The 21,190-nt window shown below is 57.6% G+C and overlaps 6 protein-coding genes across 10 annotated transcripts in view; 3 read left to right on the top strand and 3 right to left on the bottom strand.

The window, feature by feature from the left end:
• Positions 1-127: 127 nt before the first annotated feature.
• arrb1 (arrestin, beta 1) lies at positions 128-5,850 on the bottom strand. Of its 4 annotated transcripts, none has more exons than XM_088381796.1 (18): positions 5,704-5,850; positions 5,074-5,225; positions 4,064-4,094; positions 3,924-3,984; positions 3,811-3,855; positions 3,544-3,740; positions 3,335-3,394; positions 3,132-3,199; positions 2,895-3,030; positions 2,720-2,804; positions 2,558-2,630; positions 2,190-2,327; positions 1,999-2,082; positions 1,875-1,898; positions 1,567-1,640; positions 1,455-1,503; positions 1,087-1,265; positions 128-690 (listed from the first exon to the last, which is right to left on the bottom strand). In XM_088381796.1, the coding sequence occupies exons 2-17, from the start codon at positions 5,091-5,093 to the stop codon at positions 1,118-1,120; spliced, it is 1,293 nt and encodes a 430-aa protein (XP_088237922.1). In that variant the 5' UTR covers positions 5,094-5,225; positions 5,704-5,850; the 3' UTR covers positions 128-690; positions 1,087-1,117. The 4 variants fall into 4 exon arrangements, with proteins under 4 accessions (XP_088237922.1, XP_088237923.1, XP_088237924.1 ...); XM_088381797.1 differs by lacking the exon at positions 5,704-5,850 and adding an exon at positions 5,389-5,527; XM_088381798.1 differs by lacking the exon at positions 1,087-1,265.
• A 259-nt stretch (positions 5,851-6,109) lies between these two features.
• Positions 6,110-10,341, bottom strand: atg16l2 (autophagy related 16 like 2). 2 transcript variants are annotated; one of them, XM_088381787.1, is made up of 17 exons: positions 10,022-10,336; positions 9,615-9,736; positions 9,453-9,526; positions 9,096-9,347; positions 8,941-9,006; positions 8,734-8,793; positions 8,607-8,666; positions 8,275-8,383; positions 7,969-8,074; positions 7,783-7,853; positions 7,628-7,699; positions 7,428-7,542; positions 7,222-7,327; positions 6,871-7,023; positions 6,738-6,785; positions 6,579-6,680; positions 6,110-6,459 (listed from the first exon to the last, which is right to left on the bottom strand). In XM_088381787.1, the coding sequence occupies exons 1-17, from the start codon at positions 10,128-10,130 to the stop codon at positions 6,366-6,368; spliced, it is 1,719 nt and encodes a 572-aa protein (XP_088237913.1). In that variant the 5' UTR covers positions 10,131-10,336; the 3' UTR covers positions 6,110-6,365. The 2 variants fall into 2 exon arrangements, with proteins under 2 accessions (XP_088237913.1, XP_088237914.1); XM_088381788.1 differs by lacking the exon at positions 9,615-9,736 and having other exon boundaries at positions 10,022-10,341.
• Positions 7,369-21,190, top strand: part of ints4 (integrator complex subunit 4) — a 44,023-nt gene continuing 30,201 nt past the window's right edge. The window contains exon 1 of the mRNA XM_088381766.1: positions 7,369-7,379. The gene's annotated coding sequence lies outside the window, so the exon portion shown is untranslated. The remainder of the gene's footprint in view (positions 7,380-21,190) is intronic.
• On the top strand, positions 10,373-13,360 carry LOC148395866 (uncharacterized). The gene is made up of 6 exons (XM_088381800.1): positions 10,373-10,884; positions 10,966-11,128; positions 11,345-11,645; positions 11,718-11,798; positions 12,178-12,258; positions 12,343-13,360. Exons 3-6 carry the CDS (start codon positions 11,357-11,359, stop codon positions 13,161-13,163), a joined length of 1,272 nt encoding a protein of 423 aa, XP_088237926.1. The 5' UTR covers positions 10,373-10,884; positions 10,966-11,128; positions 11,345-11,356; the 3' UTR covers positions 13,164-13,360.
• atg16l1 (autophagy related 16 like 1) lies at positions 13,356-19,606 on the bottom strand. The gene is made up of 20 exons (XM_088381786.1): positions 19,440-19,606; positions 18,878-18,989; positions 18,398-18,491; positions 18,188-18,299; positions 17,739-17,812; positions 17,588-17,657; positions 17,188-17,369; positions 17,046-17,111; positions 16,880-16,966; positions 16,732-16,791; positions 16,553-16,655; positions 16,375-16,480; positions 15,762-15,832; positions 15,430-15,501; positions 14,742-14,862; positions 14,562-14,667; positions 14,333-14,482; positions 14,209-14,256; positions 14,025-14,126; positions 13,356-13,908 (listed from the first exon to the last, which is right to left on the bottom strand). Exons 2-20 carry the CDS (start codon positions 18,981-18,983, stop codon positions 13,815-13,817), a joined length of 1,824 nt encoding a protein of 607 aa, XP_088237912.1. The 5' UTR covers positions 18,984-18,989; positions 19,440-19,606; the 3' UTR covers positions 13,356-13,814.
• Positions 19,974-21,111, top strand: polr2d (RNA polymerase II subunit D). Its single transcript, XM_088381813.1, has 4 exons — positions 19,974-20,192; positions 20,481-20,661; positions 20,751-20,846; positions 20,923-21,111. Exons 1-4 carry the CDS (start codon positions 20,120-20,122, stop codon positions 20,999-21,001), a joined length of 429 nt encoding a protein of 142 aa, XP_088237939.1. The 5' UTR covers positions 19,974-20,119; the 3' UTR covers positions 21,002-21,111.

Here is a 21,190-nt window from a genome sequence, read left to right as displayed (position 1 = left end):
CGACAGCGTCGCCCCACACTCGCCGCTTGACTCCTCCTCCTCCTCATTCCGGGCGGGGGACGATGGTGATTGAAATTCAAAAGACATTTATTTTCACGAGTTGAGTGAAGAAACAATTGCAAATGCCTAACATTAACGTGCTTTATTTGGATCCATCCGCATGTAGGTACAAAGAGCGGTTACTTGACGAGATGTATCGACCTGGCGATCATTTGATGCGATTGATTAAGTTGTGTCCCCTGTTCGGGTGCAAGGCGCGAACTGGTTTCAACACCCCGCGACGTAAGAGGTCTTCGGAATGAAGCCGCGCACGTTCAACTATTCCGAGACGCGACCATGAAAACGTATCCATCTCCCGTGCCAAAGCGAACGCGCGTGCACGGGGATGTTCAAAGCAAAATCCGATCGGCCGTGGAATGACGCCGAAACTATGCCCGGGTTGTCGTCCGTCCGACTAAGCTAACGAGGCAGACGCGCATGTTGGAGGAGACAAACGAGCAGAGCGTTTCCGGGACCTGCAAGCGGACGGACGGACGGACGGAACGGCGCCCCCACTCTCGCCCGCTCTTCCCCGCTCGTCCTGGCCGGCTCTATCTGTCGTTGACCTCCGCCGCCTCTTCGTCCTCGTCGTCTTTCGCGCCGATAAGCCGCTGACGGGCAAAGTCTTCAAAGATGATGTCGTCGTCAGCGCTACGGAGCACAAGAGCCAAAGAAAAAGCCCCACGTGAGTGAGTGAGTGAGTGAGTGAGTGAGTGAGTGAGTGAGTGAGTGAGTGAGTGAGTGAGTGAGTGAGTGAGTGAGTGAGTGAGTGAGTGAGTGAGTGAGTGAGTGAGTGAGTGAATGAGTGAGTGAGTGAGTGAGAGCGTGAGTGAGAGCGTGAGTGAGAGCGTGAGTGAGAGCGTGAGTGACCACGTGAAACGGCACCTCCAGCGCAAGTGCTCCAGCAAAAAATTAAAAAAACAAAAACGAATAAAGCCGTTGAATCGAGCCATTTTGATCCATCCCTGCGAGCGCGCGCGTGTGTGTGTGTGGGGGGGGGATTTTTGCGACACGTTGTCCTCTAAAAATGACATCACAGTTGCTCACCTGTTTGCTGAGTTTGGTCACGTGACTTTGGCTAGCTGAGGGCTGCGAGGACGCTGATGTCTACCACAGACCGTGAAAGCACCCCAAAAAAGATGGAGTTTTTGCTTTGGCAGGCACTACAGTTAGCCCCAAGGACATGATTAGCCCACTGGTCACTAGCCATGGGATACTGTGACATACTAAAAGAGGAGAAAGATGACTAAAGATTGCAGATTTGGTTTCAAGATAAACTAGAGCCTGAGCTGCCAAAGAAGAAGGGATGGATGGAAATTTGTTCATCACACAATGTCAGTGCATGGTGTCATGTCAGATCTCAACAGCAGACACATGAAGCCATCATCCACTTGATGCACGCACGCAATGCTTACTTGGCATCAAACTGGATCAGGTTGGTGTCGCTCTGGGCTTCGTCAGCAGCTGCAAGCCAAAACAAATGAGACAGCCGTGTCCGTTGCGAGGAGGCGCCAAGGCAAATCTTACTCTCTTCGCCATCAAGCGACTCCTCCCAAGGCTTGGGGTGCATCAGCGTGAAGGGAAGTTCCAGCGACACGTCACTGGTGAACAGAACAGCTGATCACAAATTTGGAATTGGCCAAATTGGTGCGATTTGCACTCAGCCTGCAGCGTCAGCCGAGATGTCTGCCATCTGCTTGTTTGGAGAACCATTTGCAACTTGACAACAATTCCCATTCCCCCCCCCCCCCTAAAAAAAAAGGGGCTTCATCGCCTTGGAACAAAGCCAAGTCAAGAGATTTTTGGACAACTGTGACGGAAAGGTGCAAGCTTACCTGGGGGCCAGGTCTCCCAGGAGCCTGCAGACCACAACAAAACATGCTCATGATCACGTGGCTTTGGTGCCATTTGACTTTGGCCACTAGGAGGCCTAACATGGACAAGGGAAAAAAAACTGACCCGCCTCGAGAAACCAGCAGCTTGACTTTGACTTTGTACGACACCACGATGCCCAACATCTCCTTGTCGGCGCCCTCCCGCAATCTGAACACAACGTTCCTTGGCGTCAGACTTTTCTCAATATTGTCCTGTATGTAGTTTTTCTCGGGTTCATTGTAGCCAAACACTGCAAGGCGCGCCGGCCGACTCACTGCGTGCTGGAAGCCAAGTTGGTGTCTTCGTGCTTCAACTTGCCGTCCAGCGCCAGGCCTCGTTTCTCTCGATTGTTGGACAGAAACGGCGTCAGGGTGAAAACCTTGCACAAGGTGGAACTGGAAGCCACCACGTCACTAGGAAGACAAATGGCTGGCCCTGAGGATATTCTGCCACATCTCGACCGCATCTCCGCCTTCCGTCGACATGAGGGAGCTAATGCCGCCCGCCCGCCGCCGCCCGCCACCACCACCACCACCACCACCACGTTGCCGCGAGCCACGTTTGCGCTCAGACGTGGAAGCTAACAACCCCGTTTCTAAAAGGGGCCAGGCCCCGCCCGCGTTGGACTATGGCTGGGACTCACTCGGACTCTTGCCAGGCCACGGGACATTTGTACTGCGCCGTGTTGAAGAGGCAGATGTCGGCGTACTGTCGCACTGCGAAAGACGGGGCGAGGGTCAGCGGAGACGAGCAAAGGATCGGCGAGCCGGCGAGCAAAGGCTCCGAGAGCCGGCCGGGGCCGTACCTGACACCTTCATCTTCTTGACCGTCTTGTTGGTGTTGTTGGTGACGTGAACGTTGACGCTGATGGGCTCGCCGTGGTAGTAAATCTGAAAGCAAGAGGGCATGGCGGCACAATCTCTCTCTCTCTCTCTCTCTCTCTCTCTCTCTCTCTGCCTGTCTTCATTTGTTGGGCTCACCTGCTTGTCCAGGGACGCCTCCAGGTGCAGAGGTTTGTCCGACATCAGGAAGTGGCGGGTGATCTCGGCGCTGGGCTGAGGCCCGGCTTTCTCCGGCGCAAACTGAATCTTGCGGATCACCAGCCGAACGGAGTTCCTGCCGTTGCCGCCGCCGCCGCTACTAATGTTATTGATCGCGCTTTGCGCCACTAATGCACTGGCATTCATAATGCATGCGCAGGAACGGAAGCCTTTTACCTTTTGTGGATCTTTTCCTCAGCGTTGTCCGCACAAAACACTTTGACTTCAAAGTCCACACCACAGGCCTGAACAACACACACACACACACACACACGCACTCGCTGGCTCATTTCATTTTTTGCCCAAGTACCGTCAGCAGACAAAGCGGGAGCAAAACAGCACGGGGGCAAGCCCAGCGGTCGGTCGCCGGGCGCGGCTACCTTCCCGGTGTCCTCCGGGCCCGGCTGCAGCGTCACAGAACACGGCAGGTTGAGCGGGATCTGCAAGAGAAAATGGGTCTGCTTCTTCAAACCCCAACAAAGGAGCGCGAGACTCGGCCCTCAAGGAGGAGCGTTTGGACGCGAGGAAGGAGGCCTGCTCGGCTCGGCTCGGCTCGGCTCGGCTCGGCTCGGCTCGGCTCAGGCCGTACCTGCAATGTGAACGGGTAGGCGTGCTCTCCCAGTTTCTTCATCAGGCGCTCCTGCAAACGAGTCAAGGGGGTCTTCTGGTCGCCAAGAGCGGGAAACACCTGCTCGTTGGCCACAAACAAATCTTTGCGAAAGGTCAAGCCCAGCACGTCCAAATCTTCGCGCCCGTATCGGAAAGCGCAGGTGAGTGTGACAAACACTGCAAGACAACAAAGACGTCTCGGCAAAAGGGACGGTGGGACCCTCCGGCGGCCGGCTCTCCTCCAAACCTTTTCTCTCCTTCAAGTACTCGGGGTCGATCAGGATGACGCCATCTGTTGAGAAAAGGCATGGGAGCGCTTGAGCACGGCGTCGCCCGCAAACGCCCCGGAGCTTCTCTTACCGACGGGCTCCACGCGCTCCACGTGGTCCACAAAGTCCCTCTTGCCCAGGTAGACGGTGAGCTGAAGAGACCCGTGCACGGCGGTCGGTCAAGCGGGCCCGTCCGGCGGCGGCGCCGAAAAGCAAAGGCGGAACACTCACCTTCCCGTTGGGACTGGCTTTTTTAAAAACTCTGAAAACGAGAGCACACGTCCGGGATTAGGCTGGGTTCTGAAAGAGAGCCTCGCCATCTGATCTTTCCTCTAGAATGCTTCAGTCTTGTGCGTCACAGTGCTGACTTTGAGCCACACTTTGTGCTTCCATTCAAAGAGCATGCTGCTCCTTCCGTTGTGCGTGCCTTGGCCGCTGGGGGGCAGCAGTACAATTGCAACAGCATTCCGACATGTTGTTTTCCAAAGCAAACGAAGGCTTTGATTTTTTGGGGAGGGATTCCAGTCAATCAATCAATCAATCAATCAATCAATCAATCAATCAATCAATCAATCAATCAATCAATCCCTTTTCACGCAGGAGCGCATAAATGAGAGCGCACTTTGTGTCGAGAGCCTGAAAGGCGCGCGACAAAATGGAGCTCATTCCGTCCAAGATTTCATCAAGCGATGCCTCAATTCCTTTGGACACTCTGAGCAAACAACATGCACACAGACGACGCGCGCTTCCAAATATTTAGAGGAATACTTTCAGGCTATTTTTCACGCCTCGAAGGAAAGTCACGTGCTCGGTGGTGATTTTCTTTCTCTTTTTTTCTTTTGTTTCAATTTTTTCCCACTTCCTGCTCAAGCCTACGTCAATGTGACTTCCGAAATTCCATCCGCTTCAGGTGACTTTAAAACTTCCCTCGACTTTCTCGACGTGTGCTTTCTGCCGCGTTGTCGTGGTAACCGGCTTCTACGCGCTCACGTCTCTCGCTGCATGTGTGCACACTGCACAAACACCGACACACACCCACACACGTTTGACACGATGACGTCACACACACCATTTGACATCAAGTTTGAAATGTGTCGCCTCCTATCACTGCACGATTGCGTAGGTAAGAAAAAACACGCGTGGAGGATTTCCAACCACTCAGGGATCACACGACCACACGCGCGCGCGCGCACACACACACTCGCACGCACACACGCGCGCACACGCACACACAAAGCTACCTGGTTCCTTTATCTGCCATCCTGATGCCAACGATGACGAGCAAGTGGACACACCAAAGATGATGAGAATGAGAGGAAGAGGAGGAGGAGGAGGAGGAGGAGGAGGACGACGACGACGACGAGGAGGAGGAGGGATCCCGTCACCGTGGAAACTGAAGGGAGGAAGTGTTCTCTGTAGTCACATGATCAGAGGAGAGCCCCCACCCCACCCCACCCAGCCACTCATCGCAGGGAGCTTCTAGAGGGCAAAAATGTGAACTAAAACAAGTGCATCAAAAGGATCAAGAAATCCAAGAACATTTTTCTCCATTTCACCTTTTCAAAGCCAGAGCGTTAACAATGTCGCCACCTGCTGGCCGCATGAAGTTTTTGACGCCGGCCGAACTGCGTGTGACAACGTCAAGCTGCCACGCGACAACAGGTGGGCGTTTTGGAAGCGCGGCTGGCTGGCTGGCTGGCTGGCTGGCAGAGGGTTCGGGTGCCGCCCGCCACGCACAGCGGAGCGCCCAGCGCGTGCGTCGCTCTCGCTCACGCCACCCAGCCAGCCAGCCAGCCAACCAGCCAGCAGGCCAGGCTCGCCGACGGATTGGGCGCGATCCCAAGCTCGCGACGCACGACATCCGGTCTCACCTGATCGATAGCGTTACTTGCTGCCGGTTCCGACGATCAGCTCGTCAGCGAGCCGTGTCGGTCACTCAAATCAGGTGCGTGAAGGAGGCACACGCGGGCAGGGCGGGGCCTGGGCTGGGCTGGGCTGGGCTGGGCTGGGCAGGGCAGGGCAGGGCAGGGCAGGGCAGGGCAGGGCAGGGCAGGGCAGGGCAGGGCAGGGCAGGGCAGGGCAGGGCAGGGCAGGGCAGGGCAGGGCAGGGCAGGGCAGGGCAGGGCCGCGGCTCCCCTCCTCTCCCCTCAACATAAAGATAAAATGCAAGCATTCTCACGACTGCAAAATCCCCCAAGTCAAGCCTGGCCTGGACTTCATTTGTCGTCTTGAAGCCAACAATTGAAGGAAAGGGAAGAAAAACAAACAAAAGTGACACACTTTTTCTTGTTCTTTTATTATTGCTCTCATTGCACAACAGATGCTAAAAGTCATTTTAAAAGTCACAAAACGTGTCAACAAACCATCACAAATAGAGTTACACTTAAAAAAGAAAGAAACAAGGCTAACGTTGAGAGAGAAGCAACAGCTTAACATTGACTCGCTGGTCAAGTGTTAACCGTCTCAATTTCAGTCGCGGGCAAACGGCGTATCAATAATTGATGACCAGAACCAAAACATCTCAAAAATCCCTTCAGATGTCACTCCAGAGGACGGCCCGTCCCTTTTTGTCTACACTTGCCGTGTACTCGCCGGACGGCGACCAGCAGACAGCGCTGACGGACGCGCTGGAGAATCAAAGCAGAAGCAGGTTAAGGAGGGGCGGGGCGGGGCAGGGCGGGGCAGGGCAGGACACCACGCCACGCCACATAATTCCAAAGAACAACGCGCGTGGGCCGGACGGTACCTGTGCTTGTCAGCCAGGCGCGTCTCCAGGTTTCCAGCGGGGACGTTCCAGATGTAGACAGCGCCGTCTACCGATCCCGCCGCCACGAAGCGAGCGTCGGGGCTGACGAGAGGGCGGGCATTAAGAAGAAGCGTGGCGGACAGTCGAGGGAAAGCTCACCTGATGGCCACTTTGGTGCTGTCGCTGGCACATTTGAAGCCTTCCGCTCTGAGCCCAAAGCGCGACACGTTAGCCAGCTCAGCCAATACGGGCTGGGCTGGGCTGGGCAGGGCAGAGAGGGAATACCATTCACCTGAAGGAGGCGCCGCCGTGGCTCCAGCTGCGGAGATCCAGCAGCTGCAGCCCGTCGTCCCGGCAACAGCTGAGCAGGTGGCGGCCGTCGGCGCTGAGGTCCAAAGATGTCACTTTGCCCTGCACCGACAGGCAGTGGACGCAGGTGGACAGCCTGAAGCCAAACAACACGTCCCACGCCCTCGGTGACGCCCTCAATGACGCACGCACTCAATGACGCACTCAATGACGCTTGCGAGACGCCGCTGGGGCCGCATTTGGGGCCCCACGCCAGACATTCCCACGTTAGACTGGAAGAAAGCTTTCTCGGGTAGAACAGGCCTCCGCCAAAGCACCCTTGGTCTTTTTTCACCTGGTGTCCCACAGTCGGATCTTGTGGTCGAAATGTCCGCTGATGGCCACGTTTTCCGAGCAGACCACATCGCTGCAGAAGGATGCCACTCGGGCCAAGTGGACACCTGAAGGACCGGGCGAGGCGCGTTAGTCAGCCCAGCGAGCGAGCGAGCGAGCGGGCGGGCGGGCGGGCGGGCGGGCGGCCGGCCACGGGTCAGCACATACAGGCGGCGCGTTGGAGGTCCCATATCCTGACGGTCCCGTCGGCGCTTCCCGTCACCACTTGATGACCGCTGAAGCGAGCCGCCGTCACCTTCCTGCTGTGGCCCGTCAGGGTCAGCTGACACGCACGCGGTCCGTCACACACACTGAGTCAGACGCGCCCATCCGCAGTTGGTCAAGTCAGGCTCTTGCCCGAGCGTTACCTTGGCAACCGGGTGATCCAAACACCACAGCAAAGCCGATTTGTCGTAGGAGCCCGCCAGAATTCGGTGACCCTGCCGATGGCGGGCGGGCAGGCGGGATTTTTGATGAGCCGGGGTCAGAGGTCACAGGCAGCCAGGTCAAAGGCGCTACTCACCGTGGGGTCAAACTGGACGCAGGTCAGACCCTCCGTGCTCCCGTCCAAGGTGGTCTGGTGTCTGAGGGTACCTGAAGGCGTCGGCAAGAGAAACCGGTCGGCGTCGGCAATCCAAACCGGTCAGCGGGATGTCGGGGCAGCACCGGAGCTTGTGTTTTGGTAAGGAAGGAAGGAAGGAAGCCCAACCTGCTCGGACCTCCCACACTTTGACCACTCTGTCGGTTCCCGCGCTGGCCAGCAGGGCAGAGCTGGAGCAGAACGCTGCTGTGTTGACACCCTGCTCGTGAGCTTCCTGTCAAATCAAAGAGCAGCTTTCCTTTTGTGCAGCTAAGCTAACAAACGTGTGCCGTCCTCTTTGTGGGCGTCCGTTTGCGACTGGCCGGCCAGGAAGGAAGGAAGGAAGGAAGGAAGGAAGGAAGGAAGGAAGGCCTCTCCAGAGACGTCGGGCGGCTTTGGAGGAGAAGGAAGAAAGCGGGGCTCACGAGACCTTACCAGGACGTGCAGGGCCCGGCCGGGAAGTCTTGCCGACGCGGGGACTCCGACGGGGCGCGCCGGCTCCTCTTGTTCTTCTGGAGCGCACTCAGACTGGCCCCGCCTCCTCCTGTAGACAGCGCTCAGTGTTAGCCCCGATGAACCGCAGCCGCAGTGGCCCCGCCCACGGGACTCAGCCTAAATCCAATTTGGTTTGGCCTAAGGCTCCGTCCGTTTTGGGCTGAGCCTCATTCCAGGTCCATGTTTCGACTCTGGATGCCAGGCCGGCGACCTTATCCTCCACGAAGCTGCTTGTGCTTTTGTCTGACTTTCAAAAGAGGGTTAGGGCTCACTCAAAGAGTTCTCTGATGGACGCCGGGATCCTCAGAGAGTTTCGGGATGCCGTAGCAGATCTGAGAACGACAACGCCTTGTGATCTCGCGCAGGGTGAAAAGTTCTTTTCCAATTAGGGGAGCTCACCTCAAGAGACCTTCTTGACCTTTTTCTGCCAACTTTTTGCCAGGTGCTAAACACGTCCAGCTGCAAAACACACAAGCGCTTGGGAGAGGGAGCAGAAGCGCCAGCCAGCATACTTAGAGCGGGCAGAGATCATTTGCGCTCCACATTTGAGGGCTTTTCTTTGCCCCATCTAGGCGCTGCCTGACGCCAGGGGGGGGAAGGCCTCACCCGTCCGCGGTGACCATAGAGCTGGCAGCCGTCTGCAGATCTTTCTGCTGGCTGGCGTCTTGAACTCTGAGTCACAAAAGCAGCACACGCACGGTGGCTTGGACTTGACGTCCACAACCGGGAGCAGGAGAAAAACGGAAGCCCAGCCACCGCACCTGGAGCGTCTGTCGTTTCGCCGGTTGAGGCGGGCGGCCGCCTGCCGCTTGAGCGCCATCACGTCCTCCAGCAGGCCGCTTCCCCGGAGCTTCTCCTCCCTGAGACGCCGCTCGGCCCACCGCTGGCGCTCCATCAGGGCGTCGTACTTGCTCTTCAGCAGCCCGTTCTCCACTTCCAGCCGCTGTGCCCGAAGGTACAGCTGCTGGCGGAGCTGGCGCGCGCCCGCCAGGCCGCGCTCGCCTTGCAGCAGCCTGCCAGCAAAAGACAAGTCGGTGGAGATATTGCTTTTGCAAACACCGCAACGACCTGTCGATGGAATCTTCTTCTTTTTTTTTAATTATTATTTTTTTTTATACCTGTCCCGCTGACCATCCAAAAGGCTGTCTTTGATTGTCATCTGCTGCTGCTTCTCCACCACTTGACACGCCAACTGCAAGACAATCAAAAAGGGGGACTGTTCAAAAAATGGAAAGAAGCGGCAGATCGCCAGCGAGTGACGTCGTTCGTCGTGCGATGACCTCTCCTGCGGCCTTGTGAAGCTGCTGCACACGCGCACGCGCACGCGAGGACCAGACCACGGCGCCGCAGCTCGCCGCCGGCAACCAGTCGCTCGCGCCCCCTCTGTCCAGCAGCCGAGAGTCTGAAAGAAGGCCGCAGTGAGCGCGGAAAGCCACCCGACTGGCGCGACCAGTTCCGCCGCGTCGCGTCGCGTTGCGTCGCACGACGGCTGGCCGGCCGGCCGGCATATTTGATAGCAATCGCTTGCAGCGAGCGAACGCCAATTACGCGCGGCAAGCAACAGGCGAGCCTGCGTGCCAACATTGCCAACGAGTGCTTGAATCCAATTCAAATGGATTTTGCAATCAGACGCTTTGTGAAAATCACATTTGAACGAGGCAAGCGAAGGCAATGCAGCAGTTCTTACAGGCGCAGACGAGGTCTCGGAACGTGTGGTGCTGCTCCTGGTCTCGGCGGCGCAGCTGCTGGACGACGTGGCCCTTCCACAGCTCGACGTCCGCCGGGGTGTCCTTCATGGCTCAGCTCACACGCGTTCTCGGGCGACCTGGATGCAGTCCACGGCGCAAGTCAGCCGCGGACTTCGTCCAACTGTCTTGCCCCAACTTTCTTCGGCCTGCCGAAGTTGCTTTGCTTTGTTTTTCCTGTATGATACTGTCGGCCAATGAGCGCCGACTTCCGCTTTTAAAGCGAAACTCCAAAATCCGAGTCTTTCATCAGGGAAAATTTTGTTGCGGCACTTTGCGGGGGGGGGGGGGGGGGGGGGGGTGTCTGCAACGGAGGGACTTCGCCTCGGCTCGGCTTTGCGTCAGCTCGGCTTGGCTCGGCTCGCCTCGGCTCGGCTTTGAGTCGGCTCGGCTGGCCGCCATCCAAACGAGGACACTTGAGCGCAAAACGGACGGATGGCCATGCACCTCCTCGGGGCGACAAAGATGACGATGTGGAGTCGGAGTCGGATAGCGATGCATGAGGACGCCATGCAGCTGACCTCTTTTGATGTGTGGGATTTAGGACGGTCCCACTTCCCACGCGAGAGAAGGCAACCTGAAACCCACCGGCGACACACATTTAAATGTGGGGCTGTGTAGAGCGACTTAAAAACTTGTGGCGTGAAAAGAGCAGGCCACCCTGTGGGCATGCAGGTGGCGCATTTCACCGACTTGATTGAGTTCATCCGTGCGGTCATCGATTCGACGGCCTGCCGGCCTGCCTGCCTGCCTGCCTGCCGTCCGTCCGTCCGTCCGTCCATCGTCCGCATTTGCTGGCACAAAAGTAGGTCAGCGGGGATTCTATGGCAGCAAGCAAAAGAACGCACCGAGATTTTCCCTTTGTTTGTTTTGGTGTGATGCAAAGACGTGTGGGAGTGTGTGTCATGTGACACCTGCGTGTATTGCGGCGAAGGAGGTCACGCAGCCCCTGACCCAGCTGGGCTCTGTTCCGCCTCCTTAAAAACGCGCGGCCGTCTGCTTTCAGCCGGGCAGCAGAAGCGAGGCCGGCCGATCCCAAGCGCTGAGCGGTAAGTGAATCCACTCCACATCGGCACAATTCGCGCTCTCACGTGCACGGATGAAAAGAAAATAAGAGACGTCAGAAACCGAGATTACAAATAAAAACAATCTGGGAGAATAACGAGGGGTCAAAACCTTCATTTTGGTGCAAAAACGAGAAACTCGTCGGAGGAACCTTGTAGGTCGTGCCGGCGGCTCGTAACTCGGATTTGTCATTTGCCAAGTCTCCAGAACATATGACGATCGCTCGTGGTTACTTCCTGCTGCTGGTGCTCCCCGTCGCCACGGTGATGCCCATCGCCGAGGACGACCCGGAGGCGCCCTTTGACCTCCCCTGGCTCCCGACCGGCCCGGAGGGACTTTTCTACTCCGGCAACGCCACCTTTCCCACGGCGGGCGACGTGGAGGATCGGTGCCGGACGCTGTCGCAGGTGGGCGCCGCCCCGCAGGACGCGCCCTGGTTTTGTCACTGCGTCGGCTGCGCCTCCGTAGCCAAAGGGGACTGCGGAGACCGGGGTCCGCCCGGTGAGACCCTCAACGGCAAACATCCATCCATCCATCCGTCAGTCAAGGTGATAACGCTGTGCCCTCCCTCAGGTCGCCCGGGTAGTCCGGGACGCCGCGGCATGACGGGATTCAGAGGGCAGCCGGGTTTCGTGGGACGGCCAGGAATCAAAGGTAATACCTGCTCACTCCCAGAGGTTTCATTTGCGCCACCGCTTGCTGGGAGAAGTGAGAGTAGACTCCGGTATCAGATCATGTCAAAAGTCACTCCTGGTACCCGTTGCAGTGGATGTCATCAAAACAAACATTTTGTTTGTGGCAGAAAATGTCCAGTTGGGTTGTTGTACCAATTTGGCGAGCTTTGGGAACAGGTTATGAAAGCCTGAGCTCAGCTTCTGGGCAAAACCACCCAACTAAAAATCAGCAGCTATTGCGTGACACTCACCATTGATTTGGACTCACAGGTACATTTGAGATTGTACCGTTTCTTTTGTTTACGACGCGAGTGCTCGTGTCAGCTGAGACCTTACTCGTCGTCTTTGTCGTCACGTAGGACAGAAAGGAGACGAGGGAGCGAGAGGACGCCCGGGACTCGCGGGTTTAGTGGGACCCGACGGAGAGCGGGGATTCAAAGGTTTGGTCGCGGCCGACTTCCCATTTGATCCGAAGCGTCTTCTTCTTGCCGTCCGTCCCTTAGCGGCTCTCTTTGATTACGCAGGTGAGAAAGGGGAGCTGGGTTTCCAGGGTCTCCCAGGTGAGCCGGGGCCAAAAGGAGAGCGCGCCGCCTGTCTGGAAGTCTGCCACGCCGCTCTGGGCCCCAGAGGTCGACCGGGAGCGGCGGGGACCAAAGGCCTTAAGGGGGACACGGGTGACCCCGGTTCGCCCGGGTCCAAGGGAGAGAGCGGCCCCCGGGGGGAGTGCAACTGCACCCACGGACGAGACGGTGACGGGGGAAAGAAGGGGGAGCGGGGAGAGAGAGGTGAGCAGGGAGCCAAAGGGGAGCCGGGGAGCACCCTGCTCCCGGGTCCCTGTATGCCCAGCGTGCAGTCGGCCTTTGCCGCCCAGCTGGCGTCCAGCTACCCTCAGCCGCGGTCCCCGGTGGCGTTCGCCACGGTGCTGTACAACGTCCAGGGGAGCTACGACCCCGGGTCGGGCATGTACGCGGCGCCCGTCAACGGCACTTACGTCTTCAGCTACCACCTGACGGTACACCGGCGCGTCCTCAAAGTGGGACTCTTTCGGAACTTTGTTCCCGTGGTCAAGACCACGGACGCCGACGCGCTCGGCACCGCCTCTCATTCGGTGGTCCTTCACCTGGGCCGGGGCGACCGGGTCTGGATCCAGGTCAAGGACGAGCTGAGCAACGGCATGTACGCCGGAGGCGAGGGGGCCAGTACTTTCTCGGGCTTCCTGCTTTATCCGGACACCTGCAACCTGGCCTTCCTTCGAGGCCCGCTCCCGGACCTGACCCTACCCGAGACCGGGTTCAGCTGGGGCGGCGACGCGCCGGAATGGGCTACGACGCAACCCCCACTTTAGGGACCGGCCGCTTTTAGCTTGGGTGGCTGCTTTCAGGTTTTGGGGAACGACCCGACCTGGGCGTGTCCAAACTCGCAGGTTGGAAACGAGTTGCACCGTTTTGTCTCGTCTGAAGTATTGTGTGCTAACGGCAAAAGGTTTGCTCGGGCAAAGCAAAAAGATGACTTTTCAGCAAATAAAGACTACAGCAAGTTTGATCACTGTTGCATCTTCAGCAAGCCACTTTGCATTTCAAATGCCACAACCAATCAATACATGAAAATACAATTGAAAATAAAATCGGATAATACGTTTGCGCGGACTTTCATGAAGGCACGAAGCTGCTCGACGCAGCTCGAAGGTGCCCACGGCGCCACCGCACCCGCCCGGCCTGCACTTTGTCCTTCTCGGTCGAGAGCCGGTCCAGGGCGGCTTGGACGTCTTTAATCACTTGCTATGTGCACAAAGTCACCATGATATTGACAAGCGGACAGCGCCGGTCCCGCCCATAATGGCGCAAGTACGCCGTTTTGTACGGGCGGGTCGGGGCCGAGCCCACCGGATCTGGGCTCGGCGGGCGGGCGGGAGATTGGGCCGAGTGCCGACATCGGCCTGGCGTCGGATATCAAAAAGAAAAGGCGAAGGCGGGACGGAGTCCGGTCCTTCCTTCCATCACATGTCGGACCACAGGATGGCCTTGCTGCCCTTCTCCACGCTGCTCACGTACACGCCTGACGGCGACCACGACACGGCGTTGATGGCCGAGCTGCGGGAGCGACAATGGGGAAGCGTTGGATGGGGAAGCTTCAAAAGCACATTCAAGGGCGGCCAGACATTTCCCACACGCGTGTCATGCCATATTCCAATGATCGGGGGACTTACTTGTGACTGCGCTCCAGTGTTCTGTCCAACTTCCCGGTCAGAACATTCCAGATGTACAGCGCGCCGTCCGCCGAGCCGCCGGCCGCATAGTTTCCGTCGGGGCTGAAAGGAAGGTGTGCCAAAGCCGAGGACATCAAATCTCCAGCGCGGGGTCGCAAAAACGTTCCTTCTTAGTCAAACCCACCTGAAAGTCACTCGGGTCCAGTCGGAACCGCACTTGAAGCCCTCGGCGCTGAAGAGGAAGGACAAGACGAGTGTGAGCCTCGCAAACGCTACGGCGGCGTCACGCCGGGCCAGTCGAGTCGGACCTGAGAGTCTGCCGGACGGCGTTGGTGCGCAGATCCACGATCTTGAGCAGGTCGTCTCTGGAGCAGGTGAGCAGCTCGCTGCGGTCCTGGTTCAGGTCCAAAGATGTCACCCGGCCCAGAAGCTCCAGCTCCCGCACGCTGCTCTCCGCCCTGGAAGCAAAGCGGCTTCGAGTGACGTCGCCGCCACCGCCGCCACCACGCCACGCGCAGGAGGTTGCGCCTCACTGACCTGATGTCCCAGAAGCGGACCTTCTTGTCAAAGTGTCCGCTCATCACGCACTGCTCGGTGCACACGATATCATTGCAGCTGGAGCCGGCGAACACCGTCTTCATGCCTGTCGGACGGACACAAGCGAGCGATGGGCCGGGGTGGGGGCGGAGTCTCCGCCTACGCCGGACCATCACGTACAGACTTTGCTGCGGAGGTCCCACAGCTTCAGGGTTCGGTCGTAGCTTCCCGACACGATGCGAGCGTTGTCCAGCAGGAAGCGAGCCGACAGAACCTTCCCGCTGTGTCCGGTCAGCGTGTGCTGCGGAGAGCAAGGACGGACGGACAGATGGATGGATGCCACAATGAGCCCCCGCCTGCCCCCCCGCCTCCCTTTCACACAGTGCCAAGGTGGACGGATTGAAGATCCAAATATTGGGCCCGAGCGCAACGGCGGCCAAGAAAAAGATGGCGCGCGCCGTCCGTGCGGGTCTCAGCAGAAGAATGGAGATCACGAGCGGGACCCGCTCCCGTGGCCCGGCCCGGCCCTCCGGTGCATGTAGGATGTCGGTCGGTCGGCCGGCCCGCGAGTGCTCCCGGCGGGCGGCGCGTGACCTCGCATCCGTCGTTGTCAGCAGATCCCGGACCGACGGCACCTGACTGTCGGAACGCGACGGGTAGCGGGCGCTGCTGGGAGCCGACCCGGCAGCCGCGGGGGCGGGGCTCGTCCCGGTTCAGACCTTTTACTTCTCATCACAGACCTCGCCGACGTACGACTGGACTCGTTTGTCCCGGACCGGGGCGAACTAAGCAACTGCTGAACCAATCAACAACCTTCCCACGCACGGCGCCAAGACCTCGCTCGGCTGTGTGTTTTCCTGCCACTGACCCTCAGTCTGTAGTCATCCAGAGTCCAGATGCGACTGGCAAAGTCATTGGAGGCAGCCAACAGGTAGGATCCCTGCACACACACACACACACATTTATCAGCTGATGCAGGTTGGCAGGCGTGCCATTTCAATGGCGTTTCTCCCTCTTTTCTTTTCTTTTCTTTTCAGCAGTGTGAGGCATGCAAAGGAGTCACAACATTGGGCCTCTTACCAAGTGAACTTTTTCAAATGGATGGCTTGACGGCGTTATGGCGCGCCAAAGTAGCTGTCCCGCTTTGAGGGCTCAAAGAGCTTTGCTTTGCTTTGCTTTGCGCACACCGACCACACTTACTGTGCTGTCAAATTCGATGCTGGTGATTCCAGCGTTGCTGCCGGTCAACGCTCCTTTGGGCTCACAGCGACCTGCGCGCACACATGCACACGCCCACGTGCGCGGGCGGGTCAGACACCTGCTTTCAAGTCAAATGTGTCACCCATGCATGGACAACTCAAACTAACAAACGGCCTTCAATCATTCCCACAAAGTGCAACTGGATAAAGTAGGCGGCAAGTGGGCGGCACCAGTTGCGCAAAAGTGACCAAGGTCTCAGGTTGAAAACTGGAGATCATTGGCCCCGCCCCTCCCGGGGCCGACGCTCAGCTTGGTTCTTTTCAATTTGTTCTTGTCGGAGGTGATCACGAGGAGCCCGGAAAGAGCTGCACTCGGGCTCCGAATGTTGTCACTTCCCGTCAGTGTGAGCCAAGCGTGAGGACGCCGGCACGTCGCTCCTCCGAAGCGTGCCGGCTGGCCGGCCGACCGGCCGCCCGGGAGGGAATTGTGGGGAATCAGACCTTTTACTGTTCATCATCGACCATGGAGCGGCGGCCCCAACGCCCTGCGTGCGTGCCCCTGCCTGCCCGTCCCTCCGTGCCTGCATGCGTGCGTGCGTGCGTGCGCCACCCACCTGACACCACCTCCCACAGCTTCACCCTGCGGTCCATGCCTCCCGTTGCCAAGACGCGCGAGCCGGGGCCAAAGCGCACGGCGTTCACCTCGCCGTCGTGCGCTTCCTGGACAAAACACAGGCAGGCAGTCAAACACTCACATACAGCCAGAGAGGGAGAGAAAGGAAAGGTACTCACGAAAACATGCAGCGCTGTGGACGGGACTCGAACGTCCACGCCGGCCCCCGGCGGCACTTCGCTGGTTTCCGGAGACGTACTCAAGGAGTTTGCGCCTCGCCGCCTGCCGACGACAAAGACCGGCGTGAGCCACGGGAAGGTCACGCAAATACACCACGGTGACGCGCGTGTCCACCCACCCGAAGATGTTGGAGATGGAGTCCAGCAGACCGCCAGGGGGCATCGGGGAGATTTTCTTGCTGAAAGCCAAAACCTCAACTTCAATTCACGTGGCACCTTCGACAACAAGGCGTGCTTTGCTTTTTGTCAACGGCGACGTAAGCTGACCTGGGAGTTCTGCCGAGCGCTCGCCCTTGCGGCTGCTCGCCTCCCGCCTTGCCCGAATCCTCGGCCAGAACTTCAATGTCGTCGTCACTGAGGAGAAAAACAAGTGAGCGCGGGCGGGCGGGCGGCGCCTCCACCCGCGTGACCAGCCATCGGTTCGTTCACCCACGGGTCGACGGGGAGCGGTTCTTTGGCGGCATCCGCCAGCTCCTTCTGCAGTTTGGCCTGTCGGCGTCTGAAGGGAGGGGGCACAAAGAGGGAGTGGCACCGCTGCATCTGGCGTTGCGTGAGCGAGCACGCTTCCCCCCAACCTGCTGTCCTTCTCGTTCTCCGCGTTGAGCCGGTTGGCTTCCTGAGCCTTCTCGGCCATCCAGCGCGAGACCAGCTCCTGGTTGTCCTCCGTGGTCTTCCTCAGTTTCTCCTCCAGGGCACTGAAGGTAATCTGCAGGGCGTCGTACTCGTCCTTCAGAGTCTGGTTGGCCCGCTCCAGGTCCTGCGCGACACAACGGCGAGCCTACAAGTCTGGTCGCTACAAACCCGACAGACGGACACCAAAGACGATCGATGACGCACGGCGGCCGATGCCTGCCTCCACGTACGCTGGGATGCAAACCCCAGCGAAGGCTAGCGAGCGCCGAGGCCTTTTTCTCGAATGAGGCGTCGAGGGCCCCAAAAACAAGTGAGGAAAGGATGGCATATCATGCCCCCTACCTGCAGGCAGCTGTTGAGATCTCGACAGTCTCCTTCCAGGGCGGCCGTCTGCTGCTGGTACTCCAGCATCCTGAAAGGAAGCAGCGGCGGTCAGGGCCGGCCGGCCGGCCAGCCAGCCCCTAGGGGGCGACTCGTGCGCACGGCTACCGACTTGGCCTCATTGCTTTGAATCTCCTTGTCCTTCTGCTGGATCAGGTTGTTGAGCTCGATGACGGTCTGCGCCAGCTGCGGGCGGGACGAGACGCGCGGCCCACAAAAAACAGCTTAAGGAATGGGAAAGCGGCAGCTTCTTTTCTTTGTGCGGGCATTGCCTTTAACGGCACCGCGCTGAGCTGGGCCGCTACTGCGCTGCACTGCCAGCTGAAGGCGGCCAGCTGAAGGCGGCCATCTTGCGTCGCTGACAACGACGCTGAAAACACTTAGGATTGCACTTTTTCACGCCACTCTATCATTTTGCCCATTCATTTAGGAGTGGGCCTTTCAAAATACAAATCAAATGGCTGGCACCAGCGGGCTGTTGCAAACACTATGCGCGCGGCCCGGCTCGGCCCGGCCCCCTTGACCAATAGCAGCTCGATGTCCACGCACCCAACCACCCACCTCTCCTCGTTTCTTGTGCAGCTCTGTCAGCTCCTCCTGATGGCGGATCCTCATGTCGGCCATCTCCTGCTGCAGCACTAGCGCGTCGCCGCGACCCCCGTCCGTCGCCGCCCTGCGAGCGAGCCAGACACCCGCTCAGCCAAACAAAGGGGCACGGCGACAAGGGAGGGGGGGGGGGGGACACCTTTGGTCGTCGACGGCGGCACTCACGTGGCATCGTGTCCTCGTGCGACCTCGTACTTGTCCGCCTGGTAGCGCTCCGACAGGACGGCGCGCAGGTCCGACTTCTCCAGCAGACGATTGTCTGAAACGGGCGCCGTGGTCTTTGTGACTTGAATCGACGGGCATTTGTCCGTCTGTACTTTTGCACGCACGCAGTCAGTCAGTCAGTCAGGTAACGCGTCGCCACGTAGTCAGCTAACGCGACGTCACGCTTGCCCTTTCATAAATTTGAAGCCGTCTGCTGAGAAACTGCCATGAAGAGCAAGTCAAGTCATCTTTGAAAGTTGAAAAGTAGCCCGAACATGGATGCTGAAGCACATTTGCTCATTGTGACTTTTCGTGGCTGAATCCACATACTTGTTCAAACAATCGTTCAAGCAAAAACGGGGACAAAATGCGCGTTTGATCGCGGTGCGAGGTCAGCAGCCATCGAAGGCGTCACAATTCTGGCCTGGCGACGACACTCACACTGATGGACGAGCTCCTCGAAGCCGTGCCGCTGCAGACGGTCGCGAAGCTTGAGCTGCTCGCAGATGTGTCGTTTCCACGTGCAGGCGCCGCGTCGCTGCGCCATGGCCGCCTGAACGCACAAACACGATCGCGCGTTCTTCATTGGTGAGAGTGGGAAAGATTGCATTTGGAAAACACTCAGACGGTACAATAGGGGTGGGCTGAATGAAATGCGTCTTCAATTGTCAATGTAGGTCGCTTCATACTTTCTGCCCATCACTACCGACGGCAGAAGATGACGTTCCGACTTGAGATGTTTGGCAGAATGTCTGTCACGTGTTGTGGGAGCAGCAGAACTTTGTTGACGTCACGTTCAGGTCAAGCAAATTCTTCATAAAAATGGAATCTCTTCGGAACGAACATGACAAGGAGGCAAAGAAGCGCGTGTATTTGGTGCCTCTTTCGACAAAAAGGGAACGCAAAGAGACGTGACTCAACTAGTTAGCATGCTAAAGTAGCCGCAAACATCCTTCAGGAGCACAAGTAGCCTCCGACGTCTTCAGATGACATTGATACCTACCTGCGTCGTTAAAGAAGTTGTTTAACTTGGTTCTTTAGCCCGTCAAAATGTTCCCTTTCATTTCCGAGTCAACACGACTTCCCTCAATTTGCTTACTGCGCCTCGGATCCATTTTGGCTCTGGTGGGAGGGAGGTGCGCTTCTTCGGCGCCGGGTCGCGTGAAAATGACGTCGTTTTGGGGGCGTTTACCAAGAGTTGGACATTCAGTCATTCAAAAATAAGAAACATATAAACTTTGAAATTAGGTTCCCATTTGAATGTTTTCAATGTTTCTTCTGATCCATTTTGGCTCTGGTCGGAGGCGCGCCTTTTCCGTTTTTGGAGCGTTTATGAAATCTGTGGAAAGAGTTTCACCAAATAATAATAATAATAATAACTTTGTTAAAACTTTGAAATTAGGTCCCCCAGTTTCTTAATTTGTATTTACGTCCCTGGCATTATTTTATTATTATTCATGCATGTTATATAGTGTTGTGGGTAGGTGGCCGCCGGCCGCCTGGTGGCGCTACTGCACTAGAAATGAGGCGGAAGCCAAGCTCGATTTCAGACCGGCTTTTCCGCTTGTATTATTGCAGCCAGCGGACGCGTCCCTCCGGCGACTCTGGCTACTTGTTGTTGCACATCCACGTTGGCCTCGCTCGTTGTTCTCCCGGCGGCCGGTCAGCGCCGCTCCTCGTCGGATGGCGGCCGCGGGTTCAACGCCGCATGTCGGCGATATAGAAGAAGACGCCTCGCAGCTGCTCTTTCCCAAAGGTCCAACTCGACATGTCCTTTTGTGTGTGTGTGTGTGCGCGCGCGCGTGCCGTGGGATAGTCCTCTTTTCTCCTTCTGTTTGCGGGGGAAATCTCTTTTCGTGAGGCTTGTGCAAAACAACAAGGCGCCAATGAGACACTTTGTTGAAGAAGTGACTCGCCTTTTGCCACCGTTTGCTCCAAGTCGTCAGCTCGTATCTTTTTTGAAATATTTAAAATGGGGTCTTTTCAACGGCAGACTGTGGCCAAAGCACACGAGTTGGATTCCATCGCTGTCTCTGCGTTTCAGAGTTTGAGAATTCCGAGACTCTGCTGAACTCGGAGGTGCGCATGTTGCTGGAGCACCGCAAGCAGCAGAACGAGAGCGCCGAGGACGAGCAGGAGCTCTCCGAGGTCTTCATGAAGACCCTCAACTACACCGTGCGCTTCAGCCGCTTCAAGAATCGAGAGACCATCACGGCCGTGCGCAGGTCCGGCCTGGCCTGGCCTGGCCTGTTTTGCTCACCACGCATTGCAAAATTAGGTTGTGAATGTTTTTTGTTTTGCTCTGGGCCTGCAGCCTTCTCCTCCAGAAAAAGCTTCACAAGTTTGAGTTGGCCAGTTTGGCCAACTTGTGTCCCGAAGCGGCCGAAGAAGCCAAGGCCCTGATCCCCAGGTGAGCAGCGGACCTCCCGCTCCAATCCATTTTGACCCGACGCCGTGATTGTTTGATTTGGGTGTGTCCAATGTAGCTTGGAAGGACGCTTTGAAGACGAGGAGCTGCAGCAGATTCTGGATGACATCCAGACGAAGAGAAGCTTCCAGTACTGAGGCCGGACGGACGGACAGATAGGCGGATGGCTGCGGAGCGACCAATGTTTTGACTCATTTTCCTTCTTTGAAAACTTTTTGCTAAGAATAAAAGAGTGTCTTTAAGTTGAGGAGCAGAACGCAACATTTGCTTTATGGTGGAAGAGAGAAAATCAAATGTCTCCCTCGTCCCAAATGAGCCGACTTTTC

Source organism: Syngnathus floridae, chromosome 7 (assembly GCF_059516105.1).
Source record: "Syngnathus floridae isolate MCC-2025c chromosome 7, RoL_Sflo_1.0, whole genome shotgun sequence".
NCBI lineage: Eukaryota > Metazoa > Chordata > Actinopteri > Syngnathiformes > Syngnathidae > Syngnathus > Syngnathus floridae.
This window is presented reverse-complemented; position numbering and strand designations above follow the sequence as displayed.